At 41.7% G+C, this 21,064-nt stretch overlaps 1 protein-coding gene across 1 annotated transcript; it reads right to left on the bottom strand.

Annotated features, from left to right (window-relative positions):
• Nucleotides 1–15,327: 15,327 nt before the first annotated feature.
• Nucleotides 15,328–20,685, bottom strand: KCNE4 (potassium voltage-gated channel subfamily E regulatory subunit 4). The gene is made up of 2 exons (XM_075338634.1): nucleotides 20,582–20,685; nucleotides 15,328–17,540 (listed from the first exon to the last, which is right to left on the bottom strand). The coding sequence occupies exon 2, from the start codon at nucleotides 17,508–17,510 to the stop codon at nucleotides 17,019–17,021; it is 492 nt and encodes a 163-aa protein (XP_075194749.1). The 5' UTR covers nucleotides 17,511–17,540; nucleotides 20,582–20,685; the 3' UTR covers nucleotides 15,328–17,018.
• Nucleotides 20,686–21,064: the final 379 nt, after the last annotated feature.

Genomic DNA, 21,064 nt, shown 5'->3' with positions numbered 1-21,064 from the left:
GAGTTCAGAAATCAATATTTTGTGGAATAACCATGATTTTTAATCACAGCTTTCATGCGTCTTGGCATGCTTTCCTCCAGCCTTTCACACTGCTTTTGGGTGACCTTATGCCACTCCTGGTGCAAAAATGTAAGCAGTTCTTCTTTGTTTGCTGGCTTGTGACTATCCATCTCCCTCTTGATTACATTCCAGAGGTATTAAATGTGGTTCAGGTCTGGAGATTGGGCTGGCCATGACAGGGTTTTGATGTGATGGTCCTTCATTCACACATTGATTGACCTAGCTGCGTGGCATGGCGCATTGTCCTGCTGGAAAAACAGTCCTCAGAGTTGGGAAACATTGCCTGCGCAGAAGGAAGCAACTGTTTTTTCAGGATAACCTTATATGCAGCTTGATTGATATGTCCTTTGCAAAGTTTAATCTGCTAAATTCCAGCCTTGCTAAAGCAACACCACATAATCACCGATCCCCCACCAAATTTCACAGTGGGTGCAAGACACGGTGGCTTGTACGCATCTCCAGGTCTCTGTCTAACCATTAGACAACCAGCTAGGTCAATCAATGTGTTGATGAAGGACCACCACATCAAAACCCTGTCATGGCCAGCCCAATCTCCAGACCTGAACCCAATTGGAATGTAATCAAGAGGAAGATGGATAGTCACAAGCCATGAAACAAAGAGCTGCTTACATTTTTGCACCAGGAGTGGCATAAGGTCACCCAAAAACAGTGTGAAAGACTGGTGGAAAGCATGCCAAGACGCATGAAAGCTGTGATTAAAAATCATGGTTATTCCACAAAATATTGATTTCTGAACTGTTCCTGAGTTAAAATATTACAATTGTTGTTTCTAAATGATTATGAACTTGTTTTCTTTGCATTATATGAGGTCTAAAAGCAATGCATTTTTTGTTATTTTCCCCATTTCTCATTTTCAGAAAATAAATACAATTTTTTTTTGCTTGGAAATTCGGAGATATGTTGTCAGTAGTCTATAGAATAAGAAAACAATTTACATTGTACTCAAAAATATGCCTATAATGAGAAAATCAGAAAAACTGAAAATTTTGCAGTGGTCTCTTAATTTTTGCCAGAGCTATATATATAGTGTGTATACGTGTGTGTGTGTGTGTGTGTGTGTATGTATATATATATATATATATATATATATACTAGAAGGTGGCCCGATTCTACGCATCGGGTATACTAGAATTTACATATTGTGTAGTTAATGTATGATTTTTGTTATATATATATATAGATGTTGTTGTGTGTACTTACCAAGTGTTTGTGTAGGGCGCTGTACATGTTCTGGGTGTTGTCTGGGTGTGACGGGGGGTGAGAGCGGTGTTGTATGTGTGTTGCGTTGTTTGTGGAGCGCTGTGTGTCTGTAGCATTGTGTGTGTGTGTGTTGCGCGGTTTGTGTGTGTGTGGTGTGTTTTGGGGGGAGGTATGTTTTGTGCAATGTGTGTGTTGTGCGGTATGTGCGTATATTTGTGTGTGCCGCGGTGTTTGTGTGTTGGGTGTTGTGTGTGTGCAGCGTTGTCTGTGTGTGTGGGTGTCTGTGTAGGGCAGTTGTTTGTGGTTCCCAGTGTGTGTGTGTGGTGTGTTGTGCAGTGCGCGCGCGTGTGTGTGTTGGGGGGAGGTGTGCACTTCCCATCGTGCTCCATCCCCCATGCAGCGCACTCCCCATCATGCTCCATCCCCCATGCAGCGCACTCCCCATCGTGCTTCATCCCCTATGCTGCGCACCCCCCATCGTGCTCCATCTCCCATGCTGTGCACTCCCAAACGTGCTCCATCCGCCATGCTGCGCACTCCCAAACGTGCTCCATCCACCATGCTGCGCACTCCCAAACATGCTCCATCCGCCATACTCCGCACTCCCCATCGTGCTGCATCCCCCATGCTGCGCACTCCCAAACGTGCTCCATCCGCCGTGCTACGCACTCCCAAACGTGCTCCATCCGCCATGCTGCGCACTCCCAAACGTGCTCCATCCGCCATGCTGCGCACTCCCAAATGTGCTCCATCCGCCATGCTGCGCACTCCCAAACGTGCTCCATCCGCCATGCTGCGCACTCCCAAACGTGGTCCATCCGCCATGCTGTGCACTCCCAAACGTGCTCCATCCGCCATGCTGCGCACTCCCAAACGTGCTCCATCCACCATGCTGCGCACTCCCAAACGTGCTCCATCCGCCATGCTGCGCACTCCCAAACGTGCTCCATCCCCCATGCTGCGCACCCCCCATCGTGCTCCATCCCCCATGCTGCACCAGCATCAGCCTCTCTACCCGCAGCATCAGCCTCTCTGCCCGCAGCATCAGCCTCTCTCCTCCCAGCATAAGCCTCTCTACCCGCAGCATCAGCCTCTCTCCTCCCAGCATCAGCCTCTCTGTCCCCAGCATCAGCCTCTCTGTCCCCAGCATCAGCCTCTCTCATCCCAGCATCAGCCTCTCTACCCGCAGCATCAGCCTCTCTGCCCGCAGCATCAGCCTCTCTCCTCCCAGCATCAGCCTCTCTACCCGCAGCATCAGCTTCTCTCCTCCCAGCATCAGCCTCTCTGTCCCCAGCATCAGCCTCTCTGTCCCCAGCATCAGCCTCTCTCATCCCAGCATCAGCCTCTCTCCTCCCAGCATCAGCCTTTTCTGTCCCCAGCATCAGCCTCTCTCCTCCCAGCATCAGCCTTTTCTGTCCCAAGCATCAGCCTCTCTCATCCCAGCATCAGCCTCTCTCCTCCCAGCATCAGCCTCTCTCCTCCCAGCATCAGCCTCTCTCCTCCCAGCATCAGCCTTTTCTGTCCCCAGCATCAGCCTCTCTCCTCCCAGCCTACCCCAGCCTCAGCCTCCCCCAGCATCAGCCTCCCCCAGCATCAGCCTCTCTCCTCCCAGCATCAGCCTCTCTCTTCCCAGCATCAGCCTCTCTCCTCCCAGCCTACCCCAGCCTCAGCCTCCCCCAGCATCAGCCTCTCTCCTCCCAGCATCAGCCTCTCTCCTCCCAGCATCAGCCTCTCTCCTCCCAGCCTACCCCATCCTCAGCCTCCCCCAGCATCAGCCTCTCTCTTCCCAGCATCAACCTTTTCGGTCCCCAGCATCAGCCTCTCTCCTCCCAGCATCAGCCTCTCTCCTCCCAGCCTACCCCAGCCTCAGCCTCCCCCAGCATCAGCCTCTCTCCTCCCAGCATCAGCCTTTTCGGTTCCCAGCATCAGCCTCTCTCCTCCCAGCCTACCCCAGCCTCAGCCTCCCCCAGCATCAGCCTCTCTTCTCTCTGCCTCCCCATCCCAGCCTTCCCCAGGATCAGCCTCTCTCCTCCCAGCCTCCTCCAGCACGCCGTGCTCCTCTGCCGACACTCACAGATCCGATCGCATACACTCACACACACCCACACATACCCGATCGCATACACTCACACACACCCGATCGCATACACTCACACACACCCGATCGCATACACTCACACACACCTGATCGCATACACTCACACACACCCGATCGCATACACTCACACACACACACATTGACGATATTGTACATACGCGCTTATACTCACAACATCCGGAGATACCACATGCTTCTGGCCATGTGATCCTCCGGCAGGTCCTGGAAGCTCACAGCACAGTATCGCCGCCGAGAAGCAAGCGATATCCCAGGATGTTGTGAGTATGTGGATGCGATGTGATGTGTGTGTGAGGTGTGTGTGAGAGTGAGTGTGATCTGATGTGTGTGTATGTGTGTGTGTGTGTGCTGTTATGTGTGTGCGTGTGTGCATGTTCCGCCGCTGCAGGACCTTGATGCGCTGGTAACTATGCTACCATGGTTACCAGCGTATCTCGTCCCCCGCTCGCACGGGAGCCCACACCAGCATACGCCGGCCAGCCCCAGCAATACGAGGGTATGTGTCGGCTGGTTTGGCGGCGTACGCTGATGTGGGCTCCCAGGGGTACAGTACTCACCTGGTAGTCGTGGCTCCCTGACCATGTCGGTTCGGGGAATGCGTGGAGGGGCGGGGCCAGAGCTAGCGTGCATTGCGTGAGGGGGGCGGGGCGTGGCCGAGTTGCCAATGCCTGCAGGGTGCCGGGGCGAGAGGCCAATCTGTGGGGGGGCGGAGCCTGGGCGAGCGGCCGGCCAATCCATGTGGGGGCGCAGCCTGGGCGAGCGGCCAATCCGTGCGGGGGGGCGGGGCCATGGCGAGCCCAGCGGCCAATCAGCTTTGTGTCACCGTAAGGACACAATTTTGGAGCAAGACAGACAGACAGACAGACAGAATAAGGCAATTATTTATATAGATATATATATACAGGGTGGTCCAAAAGTAGAAGGACAGTATGTGTAATAGGGTTATTTAACATGCTGTAAAGTGAAACTGGCTCAGTTATCCTTAGCAACCAATCAGATTCCACCTTTTTGGAAAATGAAAGGTGGAATCTGATTGGTTGCTAAGGGCAACTGAGTCAGTTTCACTTTACACCATGTTTGATAACCCTATTACACATACTGTCCACCTACTTTTGGACCACCCTGTATTTATATATGTATATATTATATACTGTATTTAATTTTCTCACTTGTATAGCGCCATTAATTCCATATTGATTTACAGATGTAATCAACACTGTCCTCATTGGGGCTGAAAATCTACATTCCCTATCAGTATGTCTTTGGGGTATGGGGGAAACCAGAATACCCGGAGGAAACCCATGCAAACAAAACATGGGGAGAACATACAAATTCCTTGCAGATGTTATCCTTGTTGGGTATAAATATACTGTACATATAGGAAAGCCATTTCTCAATTTTAGGTTTGACTATTTTCTCCTACAAGTCTAATAACATTTTTAAAGTTTATCTGAGACTAAAGCAACATCTAAACTCTAAAAGCTGCTAAATAGATTATGGTGGTAGACCCCACAGGAAGAACTTGCTTGTATCATGTACGTTAGGCTGTGATTCAGTCTGTGAACATGACACAGAGAGTCATTCCAGACAAGTATTTTCTTTGGCTCCTTTGGATGGTGTTCTAGATGCTTTGTAATCTGGGTTCTTGGGGGAAGGGAAACTTTCCATTTCTTGAGATAAACCAGCGGCTTTTAAGCTGTAGCCCAAGACATTTGGATTTAGATCAGGAGATTATATCTTTGTAGCTATTTTACTATGTTTTAAATATATTTGCTGTGGTTTATATTTACAATACCAAGATAGGGTTTAAGTAAAAGCTGATGTTCTTTAGTACTAGTCGTATCTGGAAATATTGTATGAAACCGGACAATCTTTCTGAACACTGGCCCAAATTAATAAAAAAATGGCTGCTTGCATGACAGTTTACAGGCCCGATTCATAAAAAAAAACACACAACCAAGATATAAAATAAGAGTATTAAGAAAACTACCTAACAATAAAAACTCCTAAAATTAACAATGTATTAGGTATTCATTAAAAACAAGCTGGAACCTCATATATCACACCAAAATCCACCATGGTAGACAACAATAACAATGGTCAACACAAAAAAAAAATCATCAGCAAAGGTAATATGTCTGTTTAATGGAGGTTGACGTGCTGATTCAAAAAATATGCTTAGTTTTGCTCTATCAAATAAAGTTTCTGAGATAGTAGTATTTTTGTTATTACATTATTTCTGCATTTTCAATGCATGCTGGACCCTCATGTGATATGCTCATGTTGTTTAAATGGTCTTCGTGACTGGTTGAATATGAAGAAAGTGGCTATGCCATTTGCTGTTCCCATGATTTGGAGAGAACCCAAAAATCATAGTGATGACTGCTACTTTTGTTTTGTCAAACTGAAGGGCTTTTCTACAAAGAACAAACATAAGATTAATTACCCTGAACTTGAATCTGCAATTAAGCCAGTTCCACATGATGGTACCTTGCCAGTTCCTGTACCACCGTTGTCTGTATTGGATGAAAATGAAGTAGAATATGAAGACTATAGAACTAAAGCTACTGGCAAAGACCTCAAGTCAAGATGAGTATGTACCTGATGGAGCAGCCGAGCAGCCAGAATGGTTTACTCAACATGAATTAAATGATCGCATCAGAGACTTTTCATTGTCAAAAGATAAAGCTGAACTTCTTGCATCTAGGTTGAAACAGAAGAATCATCTTCATGATGATGTCAAAGTGTGTTATTACCGAAACAGATGTAACGCTTTAACACAAATTTTCACAGTTGATGGACCAATGATGTACTGTAACAATGTGGATGACCTCTATGATCAACTGAATCAAGAGTATTTTGTTGCAGATTGGTGATTGTTTATTGACTCATCCCAGAGACGTTTGAAAGTAGTGTTGCTTCACAATAGAAATATGAAACCATCAATCCCTATTGCTCACTCATGTCATCTAAAGGAAAGTTATGAAAAACTGTCAGTTGTTTTGGATGCTATACAATATAAGCATCATCAATGGAATATCTGTGGAGATTTGAAACTGATTGGTCTGCTAATGGGAATGCAAGGAGCTTTCTCAAAATATTGTTGCTTCTTGTGTTTATGGGGCGGTATAAATACAGTAGTGCATTATGTTCGTAGGGATTGGGGACAGAGAAACATCTATTATTCAGGTAGAGACAATGTTCAGCATAATCTTTTAGTTGCTCAAACAAAAATCTTTCTTTCTCCACTACATACAAAGTTTGATTAAAAACTTCGTGAAAGCCATGGCAAATACAAATTCACAAGGGTACCAGTACATTTCACAGAAATTCTTCAGCATTTCACCAGGAAAACGGAAGGAAGGGGTATTTGTTGGTCATCAGATCAGAGAGCATATGAGAAATGTTTGAAGGAACTCTAAATGATAAGGAATTGAGATCTTGGAAAAGCTTCAAGTAGATCTGTGAAAACTTCTTAGCAAAAATAAATCTCCAGAATAAATTGAAGGTGTTGAGTAACTGATAAATGCATACCAGTGTCTTGGATGTCGCATGTCTCTGATAATGCACGTTTTGGATTCACATTAGATTGCTTCCCTCAAAATCTTGATGATGTAAGTGATTAACAAGGTGAGCGGTTTCACCAGGACATTAAAGTAATGGAACACCGCTACCAGGGTTTTTGGAATGACTCAATGATGGCAGATTTCTGTTGGATGTTATATAGGGACAACCCTGAAAGATCGTATCAACGACAGTCTAATGTCAAGCACATTTAATTTCTGCTCATATTTTGTTTTCTATTTTGCATGTGAAATTATTTTGGTTCAATAAAAACTGTTTTGTAAGGTGAAGCATTTTTTTCTGATATGTAGATTACTGTTTTCTTAATATCGCCAGTATATTTCCTATTCCTTATAATAATGATGCTGTTCCACGGAAATTATACGCGCTACAGAAAAACTATATACATTTTTGAAATCAGGACAAAATGATGATTTAGAAAAGTACAAAGTCACCTGCGAAGATTACAAAATATATATTTTTTTAGACCTGTGTAATAAAAGTAGAAAGGTACGGAAACTAACTGTAAATAGTCCTATTCTTTCCCCTATATAGCCGTGGAGGTCGACACCCTATCCTGCGCATATGGTGCCCCCACGGCTAACTCTTAAGGCTGATTTACACGAGTCGATCTATTGTGCGATGCATCGTTGGGGTCACAGTTTTCGTGACGCACTTCCGCCGTTCGTAACGACATCTTTGTATGTGTCACCTCCGTGCGATTCCAAACGATCAATAATCGTTATAAAATCGTCCATCGTGTACTCATCGTTTATTTCCATAATATCGTTTATTTTTGGCTTTCAGAACGACACATTGATAAGTGTGACTACCTTTCATCGTCCTTCTTCGTCGTTTTGTGAAACGTCATCAGCGTCCAGGGCGTAGTTGCTATTTTAAATAGACACGCCTAATATGTTGTGATTGGATGTCGCTGATGCGTTTTGATTTGCTAATCATGAAATAAAAGCCGGAGCTAGTGTTCTGAATTTCGTCCATTCTGGGTAGCCTTGGCGCAGTGTGTATAATAGTACAGTGTTACTTATTTGTTTTTGTTTTTTTTCGGGATTCCTCTGCTTGTGTCCTTTTGCAACCGTATTTGGGGTAAGTTTTATTTTAGCCCCTTTTTTTATTTTTTATTTTTTTTTGTAAAACAACCTAAAATGTCAATATCAATTGAATAAATAAAGGTAAAAACCTTTGTTTAAAAAATTTACAAAAATAAGGAAAACATTTTTCCTAACCAAAATATTATTTGTACAATATTAAAACCTAACATTTAAAAAACCAACCCAAAAAAAAAACCTTTGATGCAAGACAAACAAAATTCTCCAAGAGAAGGATGCCAGGAAAAAATGTTCGCAGATACAAGGGAAAAACGAGACAACAAGGACGGACGCACGAAAGACGATTTATATTAAAGCCAACCAATCAGCCAAAGAATAAAGACAGGAGTGTGCTGCAAAACAAGATTCTGGGCGTGATAGATTATAGACAACGTCACAGTGGGGTGTATAGTTTACATAAAAACGCCCCTACGAAAGACAGATTGACTAAAACAAAACATGTGTGAAGCCTTTGGCACGGCCGCCATGGACAATCAATACATCGCTGATCGCTATTGGGTCATTGATCAAAACAAAACATGTGACGCATAGACAACAACCTATGTGCGATAAAAAAAAAAAAAAGACATGGGCGTGACGCATCGGATAAAAAAATTGCACGATCGGTCGTTTTGTGTAAAGCAGGCTTTAGGCTATGTCCGCACTTTTGCGTCGTCCTAGTTGCATTTCTAAACGCACGTTTTGGCATTAATTGATTTAGCCAAAGTTGCCTTTTTACGAAATTGAGCGCTAACGTATTTACTGCGTTTTAGATGCGTTTTCAGCGCTTTTTCCATGCTTTCCTTCCCCTGCGTTTTGACAGATGCGTTTTGAACATCAAGACACTGCTAAATAAAGTTTAAACAGTCAAACAGAAGGAAAAAAGAGAAAAAAACCCAAAACATATATTTTTTGAATTAATAAAGAAAATAGTTATATTTCATGAAATTATAGCGGTTTTATAATATTTATTGCTAAAATAGCAATAAAATCATAATTTCCTTTAATTTCAATGTTTAACTATGTGTGTGTGTAAAGGGACATATTAATCCAGTATTTTAATGTCAGAAAAGCATGCGTTTTTGAAGTTAAAAACGCACTCTTTCTGCAGCTAAAAAGTATGTAAAACGCTGGAATTTTGATGTTTGTTGCTTTTTGCTACTTCTCATTGACTTCAATGTTAGCGAAATGCTGCAGAAATGGGAAAAACAATTGACATGCTGCTTCTTTGAACGCATGGTTTTTGCCACAAATTATGCAAATTAAACGCAGCGTTTTGAAACACAAAGTACGGACAGAAAATCTTCATTTTCCATACACTATCATGGAAAATCAAAACGCATGCCTTTTGGCATGAAAACGCTGCTGCTCAAAACGCTGCTGAAACGCAGGTGAAAACGCAAAGTGCGGACACAGCCTTATGGCCCTAGTAAGCCCTAGAGACATAGAGAAAGGGTCAAAAATGAATAAATTATCACACAGTATGAATGAGTTCACAACAATGCACACTATTTTGGGTTAGTAACGACTACCACAAAGTCACAATTTTCCCCAGCAACAATAATTTTTCCAAAGATTACAAACAAGACTCAGTGGCCAAAAATAATAACACCGCTCTATAAGAGAAAGATGGTCTAAAAACCACCTGACATGTTTCCCCTAAACAGGTTCCACAGGAGAGGACCACAGAGAATAGTACTCCTTATGGCATAGCTCAAAATTATATAAAGTGCTAGTCTCTAAGGTGCATTATATACTATACTAGCTGTAGTACCTGGGCGTTGCCCGGGATAGTAACTCTTTGTCTCTCTCCCAGTCTGTCTGTCTGTGTCTGTCTGTCTGTCTATCTCTTTCTGTCTGTGTGTCTTTCTCTGTGTGTGTGGCTCTGTCTGTGTCTGTCTTTCCCTGTCTGCCTGTGTGTCAGTCTCTATCCATGTCTGTCTGTCTGTTTGTGTCTATCTCTCTGTCTGTCTCTGTATCAGTCTCTCTGTCTGTTTCTCTATCTCTGTGTCTGTCTGTCTCTTTCCCCCTCTGTCTCTTTTCCCCCTCTGTCTCTTTTCCCCCTTTGTCTCTTTCCCCCTTTGTCTCTTTCCCCCTCTGTCTCTTTTCGCCCCTCTGTCTCTTTTCGCCCCTCTGTCTCTTTTCCCCTGTCTCTTTTCCCCTTTGTCTCTTTTCCCCTTTGTCTCTTTTCCCCTTTGTCTCTTTTCCCCTTTGTCTATCTCCCTCTGTCGCTTCCCCTCTTTGTCTGTCTCTTCCCCCCTCTGTCTCTTTTCCCCCCTCTGTCTCTTTTCCCTTCTGTCTCTTTTCCCCCTCTGTCTCTTTTCCCCTCTGTCTCTTTCCCTCTCTGTCTCTTTCCCCTTCTGTCTCTCTCCCCCTCTGTCTATCTCCCCCTCTGTCTCTGTCTCTTTCGCCCTCTGTCTATCTCTTTCCCTGTCTGCCTGTCTCTGTCTGTCTCTTTGACTGTTTCTGTCTCTGTCTCTTTCCCTATTTGTCAGTCTCTGTCCGTGCTTATGTTTGTCTGTCTGTCTCTTTCTGTCTCTCTCTATCCGCCTCCCCATCAACACCTTATTACCTCACACATAAGTTTCTTATGTTAACAATATATTTTGTTCCTATAGCAACCAGCTCCTATTAATAAGCTGTAGCTCCTATCTCCTTTGACTTTAATGGAGACAGGTATTTTGGAGAGTAACTGTAAAGTGTGGGGTTAGATTTTCCTGTCAAAACATAGTTTATGACGTTCCCTGAGTCACATGGGGCGCCTGTTCAAAATTGTGATTGTAAATGCGATGGTGCGAATTCCTTTAGCGGACATACACACACACACACACACATACGTGAAGATGAGAGAAGGAAAAGTGCAGGGCACTACTCAGACCTGTCAGGGAATTCTATGACAAAAATGGCATTGTATAGTGGTAGCCGACATGTATCTAAGTTACTTGTTACCAAAAGGGGCTGCAGCTGCGTGGTGCTCATGTGCAAAGTCCACAATGATTCCGAGTGTCCAAAGATAAGAAAAAACAGGCACTCACCGCTTGCTGCTGTGAAGAAAAATTCGCTTTATTCAAGCCTTGGAATTACATGCTGTGTTGGAGGGGAGTGAGGGGAGCAGCCAGCACGTTAGACGACGGCCGTTTCGCACACCTGCGGTGCTTCCACGGGTCTCAGACACACACACACATACACTCAGCTTTATATATTAGATTATGCATCACAAAGTTTCGCAGGATGTTAGTGCATTAAATGCACCACATGTAACAGAGTCAGCAAGAAACAGGCATGTAGATAGCGCACAACAGATGTACACATACAGTCATATGAAAAAGTTTGGACACCCCTATTAATGTTAACCATTTTTCTTTATAACAATTTGGGTTTTTGCAACAGCTATTTCAGTTTCATATATCTAATAACTGATGGACTCAGTAATATTTCTGGATTGAAATGAGGTTTATTGTACTAACAGAAAATGTGCAATCTGCATTTAAACAAAATTTGACTGGTGCGTGTAAAAAAAGTATGTGCACCCTTATCAATTTCTTGATTTGGACACTCTTAACTACTTTTTACTGACTTACTAAAGCATTAAATTGGTTTTGTAACCTCATTGAGCTTTGAACTTCATAGGCAGGTGTAACCAATCATGAGAAAAGGTATTTAAGGTGGCCACTTGCAAGTTGTTCTCCTACTTGAATCTCCTATGAAGAGTGGCATCATGGGCTCCTCAAAACAACTCTCAAATGATCTGAAAACAAAGATTATTCAACATAGTTGTTCAGGGAAAGGATACAAAAAGTTGTCTCAGAGATTTAAACTGTCAGTTTCCACTGTGAGTAACATAGTAAGGAAATGGAAGAAAACAGGTACAGTTCTTGTTAAGCCCAGAATTGGCAGGCCAAGAAAAATATCAGAAAGGCAGAGAAGAAGAATGGTGAGAACAGTCAAGGACAATCCACAGACCACCTCCGAAGACCTGCAGCATCATCTTGCTGCAGATGGTGTCAATGTGCATCAGTCAACAATACAGCGCACTTTGCACAAGGAGAAGCTGTATGGGAGAGTGATGCGAAAGAAGCAGTTTCTGCAAGCACGCCACAAACAGAGTCATCTGAGGTATGCAAAAGCACATTTGGACAAGCCAGTTACATTTTGGAAGAAGGTCCTGTGGACTGATGAAACAAAGATTGAGTTGTGTGGTCATACAAAAAGGCGTTATGCATGGAGGCAAAAAAATAGGCATTCCAAGAAAAGCACTTGCTTCCCACAGTAAAATTTGGTGGAGGTTCCATCATGCTTTGGGGCTGTGTGGCCAATGCCGGCACCGGGAATCTTGTTAAAGTTGAGGGTCGCATGGATTCAACTCAGTATCAGCAGATTCTTGACAATAATGTGCAAGAATCAGTGACGAAGTTGAAGTTACGCAGGGGATGGATATTTCAGCAAGACAATGATCCAAAACACCGCTCCAAATCTACTCAGGCATTCATGCAGAGGAACAATTACAATGTTCTGGAATGGCCATCCCAGTCCCCAGACCTGAATATCATTGAACATCTGTGGGATGATTTGAAGCGGGCTGTCCATGCTCGGCGACCATCAAACTTAACTGAACTGGAATTGTTTTGCAAACAGGAATGGTCAAATATACCTTCATCCAGGAACTCATTAAAAGCTACAGGAAGCGACTAGAGGCTGTTATTTTTGCAAAAGGAGGATCTACAAAATATTAATGTCACTTTTATGTTGAGGTGCCCATACTTTTGCACCGGTCAAATTTTGTTTAAATGCAGATTGCACATTTTCTGATGGTACAATAAAGCTCATTTCAATCCAGAAATATTACTGAGTCCATCAGTTATTAGATATATAAAACTGAAATAGCTGTTGCAAAAACCCAAATTGTTATAAAGAAAAAAGGTTAACATTAATAGGGGTGCCCAAACTTTTTTATATGACTGTACATCTACTACCATGGTTAAGAGTAAAATAAAAGTACATATCTATCCAGAGACAATATCATCAAACAGGTATGGATACCGTGGATATCTACTAATGGGACCTCATTTAGACTGAGACCAGATAGCACTGTGTATATTATGACGGATCACTGTCATCCTATTATAATCAGCTAAGTGCTACAGTATCTATGGCAACTATTTGGTCACAGTGTTGATCTGTTCACTTCTTTGATCACCTATTTGATGGTATTGTCTCATTTCTGGGTAGATATGTACTTTGAAGTAGCTCGATTCATCAAAGCTTTTATGCAGATCACTGTGAGGTTCAGGCAGCTACTGAAGTGAGCCACGTGATCAGCTTCATCACTCAGGTGATTTGCGGTTAAAGGTGGAGGACTCCAGCTGTAGCCACGGCTAACACGATTAATGTCACCACTGATTGCAGCTTAGTCTCTATCTCAACCTCACAGCGGGCAGTCATGTTCTATGGTGCTCGCTGTGAGCTTTAGATGTAGCAGTGCTGGAAGCATAGTGGGACCTTGTGTGGATTACGTTGGACCTACAGGAGTGTTTTGCGCATTAATACTGTAAAGTGGTGAAAGAAGGTGCTTTTTGGTCTTTTATTTCAAATAAAGGATTTTTGGGGTGTTTGTGTTTATTTACTTTCACTTACAGATTAGTGATGGGGGGTCTCATAGATGCCTCTCATTATTAATCTAGGGCTAACTGGCAGCTGTGGACTGCCATTAACTACTTATTACACTGAATGTCACCTCACCAAGGCAATCGGGAAGAGCCAGGTAAAGTGCTAGGACTGTCACATCAAATGGATGTGGCAATTCCGGGCAGCTGCAGGGTGATATTTTTAGGCTGGGGGGCGCCCAATAACCACGGGTATCCCCAGCCTGAGAATACCAGCCCCCAGCTGTCGGACTTTATCTGTGCTGGGTATCATAATATGGGGGAAATCCTGTGCCAATTTGTTATTATTTATTTTACTCTACAATATATAGACCTGCGCACCGGCATCTGTAATTGGAAGCCTCAGACACGCGTGGGGGCTTGTCTGACTGTCTGACTGCAACCAATCACAAATGCCAGTGGACATATTCAATGAAGGTAATGAGTGGCTTGGGAACTGAATGAGCTGCTGTAGGAGCAGTGTGAGAGCTGCCTCAATGAATCAGTAAGTATGAAGCTTACCTTTGCGCTGAATTCTGGCCCCCAAAGACTTTATAAGGGGACTGACATCTGTCCAGATACAAGGGATCAATCCCCCGCTGACCGCGAGTCAGCGAAGGATTGATCTACCAGTCCTCCAAAATGCAAGGACAAAACGCAAAAAAAATTGACATGCTGCATCTTTCCTGCGTCTTCAAAAACGCAGCCAAAAAAAGATGCACTGTGCGGACAGCAAAACAGAAATCTCATAGACTTTGCTGGAGGAAGGAAATGCATGGATTTGGGTGCATCTTTTGTGACCACAAACATCAAAAAATGCACCAAAACAAAGATGCAGCGTGCGGATGAGGCCTATCTCTGTCACTGTCCAGTTAGTGTCATAATAGAGTGACTGTAACCACTACATTGTTCTATTTTAAAGAGTAACTTTCATAACCAATAAGTATTTTTTCTAAATAGCATATAGTAACACAATTGCTCATAAGTGCCCCTAACGTCCGCTGAAAGGGCCTGACTTTCTAGAAAAAGTCAGGGACAAAAATCAGGGTTGTGAAATCCTGACATACAGACTAGGATCCCACAACTTTCCTTGGCCGCACCCAGTTATAGAGTGAGATCTTTGGAAATCCCACTCTTTGCACCGAGTGCTGTAGCATTCTTTACTATGCTGTTAGTGAACGGTAATATGGTTAGAATGGTGATATGGTTACAATTGTTACAGTTCAGTAATAGTAAAGTACATGGCAGCTCTCCGTTAGTACAATTAGCAGGATCTTGCAAGATCTTTTATTGCGACAGTAGCTGCGGCTTTCGTAATCTAGAAGCGTGGGCGCAACTTTTGTTAGAAAGTTGGGCCTAGTGAGGGAGACTTTAGGGGCACTTCTTTGCTATTTGGTAATACATGGTAGTTAGAAAAATCGTCAACCTGGGGCTGCCCACCCTCCTATATTTGTGGTAGGTATTCTTAAAGTTGGGTACAGTTGTTTGTGTTCAGTTCAATTGTGTCTGAGTCCATTAATGCACCATCCTTGTGTGTGAGGAAAGGGTATGTTTGGGGTCAAAGACCGCACACAAAAACTGTTCATTTTTATTACAATTATCTTTAATTTAGATAGCTTTAACAAAATTACAAGTGCTTAACAAACCATTACCACATGATACAACCAAAGGACACAAAGTGAGAATAGTAGAGGATCTGGTACTCTACAATAGTTTAATATACATTGACATGTTAAATACTTGAAACATATCAGAATACATCTGTATGTAGTCACATAAATGCAGTCTTTTTCTTTATATGTCATTTTGTCCCATCTTCCATAAATTATGGGACCTATGCAAAAAAAATTGTTAATATTACAACTGATAAGATAGTTCCTAAGACAGAACTTTTTTGAAAAACCCCACTGCAGTTTTTGAGTCAAAGACAGAAGATGATTTGACAAGTAGAAGTCATTCCCATATATTTCATATTTCTTAGGATCTACTTGTAGCTTGGGCTCAAAAAAACTGCAATGGCATTTTCCCTCCAAAATGTGTTGAGTAACAACCCTATATAGGGTTTCCAGTATTTGAAAAAAATGTTTACTTTTCATTTAGAAACAGCGTTGCTTCTGACCATTGGATATGTCTGGACCCAGTGAAATGTAGCTCAGAAATGGTTAAATGTCATCCTCAAGAATACAGAAATGGTAAAACGTGGTCCTCAAGAATCTCTACCATAGATCTCCACACTACTAGGGAGGTTCACAAGTGTATGATCCAATAATCAGTGCAACAGTAAAGCACGTGCAATCTCAACAGTGATTCTGTGAAGAGAACGTCACACATAAACTACTAATAGATCTGAAGGACTGAGTTACATAAATAAGTGACAGAATGAAAATCTGGAATTTCTGTTTCCGGGAGATTTTCTCTTTATTTTTTTTTTATATAATTCACTATGGGGATTTTGGTCAGGTCAATGCCCTACTGATCACTAGAGAAATGAATTAACTAAGTGAAAAAAATCTACATGGTTCAAGTATTGTTTTTAAAATGTACAGTACTCAGTCTGAAATGGCATGAACCCTTATCTGCTTTGGTCAACCCCTAGTTAAATGTCTTTGTAATACATGTTATGGTATTAGAATGAGGTCCGCAAATCAGGAACCCTACCGTCTATTAGTAAAAGTCTCAGCTAAAAATAAGGAGGTTCCACACCTCCAGAAATGCTCATATACTAGCAAATGTATAAATACTTAACAAAAAAGTGCTATACATCAAGGAAATATTGTGTCATGAGATCTGTAGCAAACTTGGTTTATATAACATTAGTAAATATAAAACCTTGTTTCCATAATTTATCATACTCAATAAACTGTATATCTTTATAATACCCTGACATCGACTCTACAATCTATAGCAACTTCTGGTCTTCTATAAACATATTATTACAACGTATTGAATACTAGTAGTAGAGACTTATGTCGTCTCTAGCCGCTATAGTATCATAAAAATGAAAGATCTGGTCATCCCGGTCTTACTTTATCACTGTCAGTTTGAATCAACTCATTCTATAAGACTGTCAAAAGTACAGGGCCAGCTCTTTCTTTCTAGGGTCAATACTAAAGCCTATGATACCTTTTAGTTCACTGTATCTGAAAGGAAGACAATGCTATCCCTCTATACAAAGTAGGCCTTCATAACGTACCGCGCCTATAACATTAGTACTTCCTTTCTCTAAAAGGAGCTTGTTAGAGACCAGGACCCTAAACACAAGACTATAGTCTCATAAGGAGAAATTATGCAGTCTCTTTAGATTTATCGCTAGGAAATCTGTGTTGTCTCCTCAGATTTTTCTTCATCTGCTTTTTCTTGAACAAGTCCTTCTGTAGCCTCTTCTTGGATGGTAAAGTGAACTTCAGAGGAGGATGATTCAGAGCTCAGGCTACTGTCTACTACATTATAGTCAGTGCAGAAGCGGCTGGGCACAAAACTGTCCTGCAGGATAGTGAACATAGTGCTCTGCTGGGGTGGCTTGGCTACAGAAAGAGAAGACGTACTCTTCCTGGTCTCTGTCCAAAGCTTCTCCTCATCCTGATAGAGTAATAATAGTTTGGATTCCTTCTCCTTCTTTTTTGATCGCATGTAGACAAGCATGATGCCCATCAGAAATATTCCGTAGAAGGACATAACAATCAGAACATAGAGATACTCGTTGTTATCCTTCCCATTGCTTACTTGGCTTCGTGGCTCCTGATACATGGTCATGTCTTTGCCTGTTATGGTCCCATTAACCATTTCTTCCATCCTCAACATTGAAGCAGAAGTTCAGTCTATCAGTTATATCTACAGATAGAGAAAAACATGTTAGAAATATTTCAGTAACAAAAAAACACTTTCAGATGTAGGACAATTCAGGTGTAAACTCATACACATTGTATATTGGCTTGATTTCTCATTATAATCTCAACGGGTAGGTACGGTAAGTTCTCTGGCATGGAAACCATTCTAGTGTTAGCTTGGATGCTGAATAACCCAGAGCCATAGATAGGCTTTATATCACCTGGGGCAAATGTTTAGTTTACTGCCCAAGTCTTGTGTCGAAATATAGTGCCAAATTGGCTTCTGGAGCCCCTGTGGCGCAGAACGCATTTGTCTACTATAGCTATGCCCCTGAGATAACCAAACAGTAAAATTAGGAAGGGGGGGTGTCACAAAAAAAATCTCAAATACTGTATAGTTTACTTGGAGATAATCATTATGGACATTGTCAAGGTTGCTACTGGTGTTTATCACTTGGCATATATCGCCAAGTAAAAACTACATAAAACTCAGAGCTTAACATATAAAATGATATCATTGCATTTGTAGGAAATGTACTGCAGTATGACAAAGTTGTAGAGGGATAGAGGTAATATAGGCACATCCTAAACTTTCCCTTATGTATATACTATAGGCAATGCCCATTTCATGGTCTGAAGGACACTGCCGATATTACGGTCTATGTGCCATCTGAAATCTCTTACTAGCCATTTTACTAGTCTATAGCAACAAATTCAAATCTTGTAAGATTCTTTATGACTAAATACAGCAAAAATGTAAAAAGGAAGATTTATGAAATTTGTTTAAAAGAAACATCAGCTATGTAGCTCATGGCGACCAATCAGAGTGCTGCTTTTATTTTTCAAGAGCAGAATTTGAAATGAAAGCTATGCTGTGATTGGTTGGTATGGGGAACAAAGACAGTATTTCTTTAACAGTGTCATAAATATTCCTAATTGCCTATATCGATTGATCATATCTAATGTTTAGATTTGATTGAATACTTCATGTCAAGAACAATTGTATTCTGTGTGGAACTAGTTACTTTCATTGATGTTTATGGAATTTTCCTCCATAGGAAAATAAAATACAAATTTTGATGAAACTTTTCTCTCAAAAAAGTCTGATCAGCACCTCCTCCTTTATATAAGCCTGCTTACAGATTAGGTACTATTTTCAACATGACAGGTTCCCTTTAAATCTTTTCTGACTTCCATATCTTGCTGTTGAGAGTTTCTAGAAAGAGAATCTCGGAAGTAAAGGGTCCATTAGACTTTCCTCTTGCCATTTTACAATTAAGGTGGCTCAGTGGTTAGCACTGCAGGCTTGCAGCGTTGGGGTACTGGGTTCAAATCCCAACAAAGACAACATCTGAAAGGAGTTTGTATGTTCTCCCTGTGTTTGTGTGGGTTTCCTCCGGGTACTTCGGTTTCCTCACACACTTCAAAGACATACAGATAGAGACCTTAAATTGTGAGCCCCAATGGGGACACTGTTGCTGATGTATGTAAAGTGCTATGGAATTAATAGCGCTATATAAGTGAATGAATATTATTATATATCACTACTACTACAACCATATGAAGGATTTTTCTACTGTTACTACTGTTCTAATGGTGATTGAGTAGATGTAGAAACACAAAGACACAGACGATGACAATGTGTCCAAATAGCTGAGGTTGAAGTGGTCAGTCTCTTATATTGATCAAGCCTACAATGGTAACTTTATCATTAAGAAAAGGGATTAAATAGGGCCTAAATTAAAGACATAGAAAAATAAATCAGAACCATCTCACCCATCCTATAGATTCTTTGCAGTTCCCATAATAGAATAATGTCCAAAGGGCTCAATGCCATGCCTCAAACAATGATGAGGATCTACCTTGTAGGACTCTGTCACATATCTGACCCTGGTGAATCCCAACAAGGGCAGTCCACAGATGACCCTCAAGTACTGTTGCTGCCCTGAACTGTCTTTATTCTGTGCCACCCAATCAGTTTCTTTTCTCCAAGAGATTCATCAGGAGAAGTGACACTTGTCAGTTTGTCACTCTGCAATACACAACCTCATTCCTTGAGATGTCTGTACCTTTTGGTCAGGGCAGGAGCTACTGAGGTTCATCAGAGTAAGATACTGTATGTGAAAGGGCCCTTCAATGTAGATCCTCATCATTGTTTGATGCATGGCATCAGAGGCCCTATGGACATTATTCCATTATGTAGACTCCAAAGAATCTACACAATGGGCGAGATGGTTCAGAATTTATATTTTTATATGTCTTTAATTTAGGTATTATCTAATTTCTAAGCTTACATGCTTCTAAAACTGATAAACCTACCATTGTAGGCTCTATCAATATAAGACACTGACCATTGTCAGACCTCAGACCTTTTGACATTCTGGTATCGTCTGTGTCTTTGAGTTTTTTGGTCCTCTGCTCAATCACCATTAGAGGAGGTTATGAATTGTTAGATTAGCATGTTATAGTGTATTTATTAAAAATTATGTTATAAAACACCCCTTATCCAGCATTGATATCTTGACAAAGAGTAGGGCTCATACTCAAAGGGAAAAATTCCCCCCCACACCACCCTTGTTTGCTTTTTTCATTACCATTACTACTGAATTAAAAATTGTTTGAATAAGTACTAAAGATGGAGGAGATGACTGCTCACATTAATAATCCTTAATTGCATAACATTAGTAAACTTTGGGTAATTTCTACATACTACACTGCCAGACAAGGCACGCGTGGTGATACACAAACTTTCATATTTTATATATCCAATTTTTTTATTCCAGTCTTTATGAAATTCATCTAGGTAATATATGATGTAATTGTCCATGAGACTGTAAACAATGTATAAAAAATATATATAATATATATCTCCGTTACTGGTGAATATAATGGTGCCATTCACACACAGTGTTACATCACATATATTATATCCCATTGTGGCCTTCTATGTTACACTGCACCTCAATATCAGATAGTAAAATACATGGAGCTATCATTGTGTGTGCACAGGGGGCTAAATTGTGTGGGATATTGTTATGGACTTACTTGTAAGACTTGGAGGGGAAATTCACTGAGATCTGCAGTTCTTGCTCTCTGGATCCCTGGAAAGCTGATACTGGCTTCCACCTGAGGTTCTGGGATCTTTCTGTGCTGCAGGGTCATAAATAGCCAGCTGTGGACGTCTGCATGACATGGGATAAAAGGGGGAGGATGGAGGCTTGTGCTTGAAGACACGCAGAACATCCCACTGAACTTGTGACAGCCAGAAGGGGGAGAACAGAAAAAAAGAGAAGTAAAGGAATGAGGATCTTCTAGGTCTGATTAAAATTAGGAAAGTAAAAGAAGCCAAAAACAAATTGCTATACAGGGTTATTATCCTGATAAGGGTGAAGACAGGAATGATTTCAAGCATGGAACACTTTTAGGTTAAGTGATCATTCACGACTCGAGTAGATTGTAAATTGGACATGCATTACTGAAGCTGCGATATTAAGTCTCCAGTTCCCTAAACTCCCAAGCCGAGTAACA

The sequence above is a fragment of the Anomaloglossus baeobatrachus genome, chromosome 3 (genome assembly GCF_048569485.1).
Source record: "Anomaloglossus baeobatrachus isolate aAnoBae1 chromosome 3, aAnoBae1.hap1, whole genome shotgun sequence".
Lineage (NCBI taxonomy): Eukaryota > Metazoa > Chordata > Amphibia > Anura > Aromobatidae > Anomaloglossus > Anomaloglossus baeobatrachus.
The sequence above is the reverse complement of the archived record's forward strand: the minus strand, read 5'-3'. Positions and strand labels throughout refer to the sequence as shown.

Coding starts and splice junctions, on each gene's coding strand:
- KCNE4 (XM_075338634.1), bottom strand. CDS start 17,510: ATGTTGAGGATGGAAGAAATGGTTAATGGGACCATAACAGGCAAAGAC.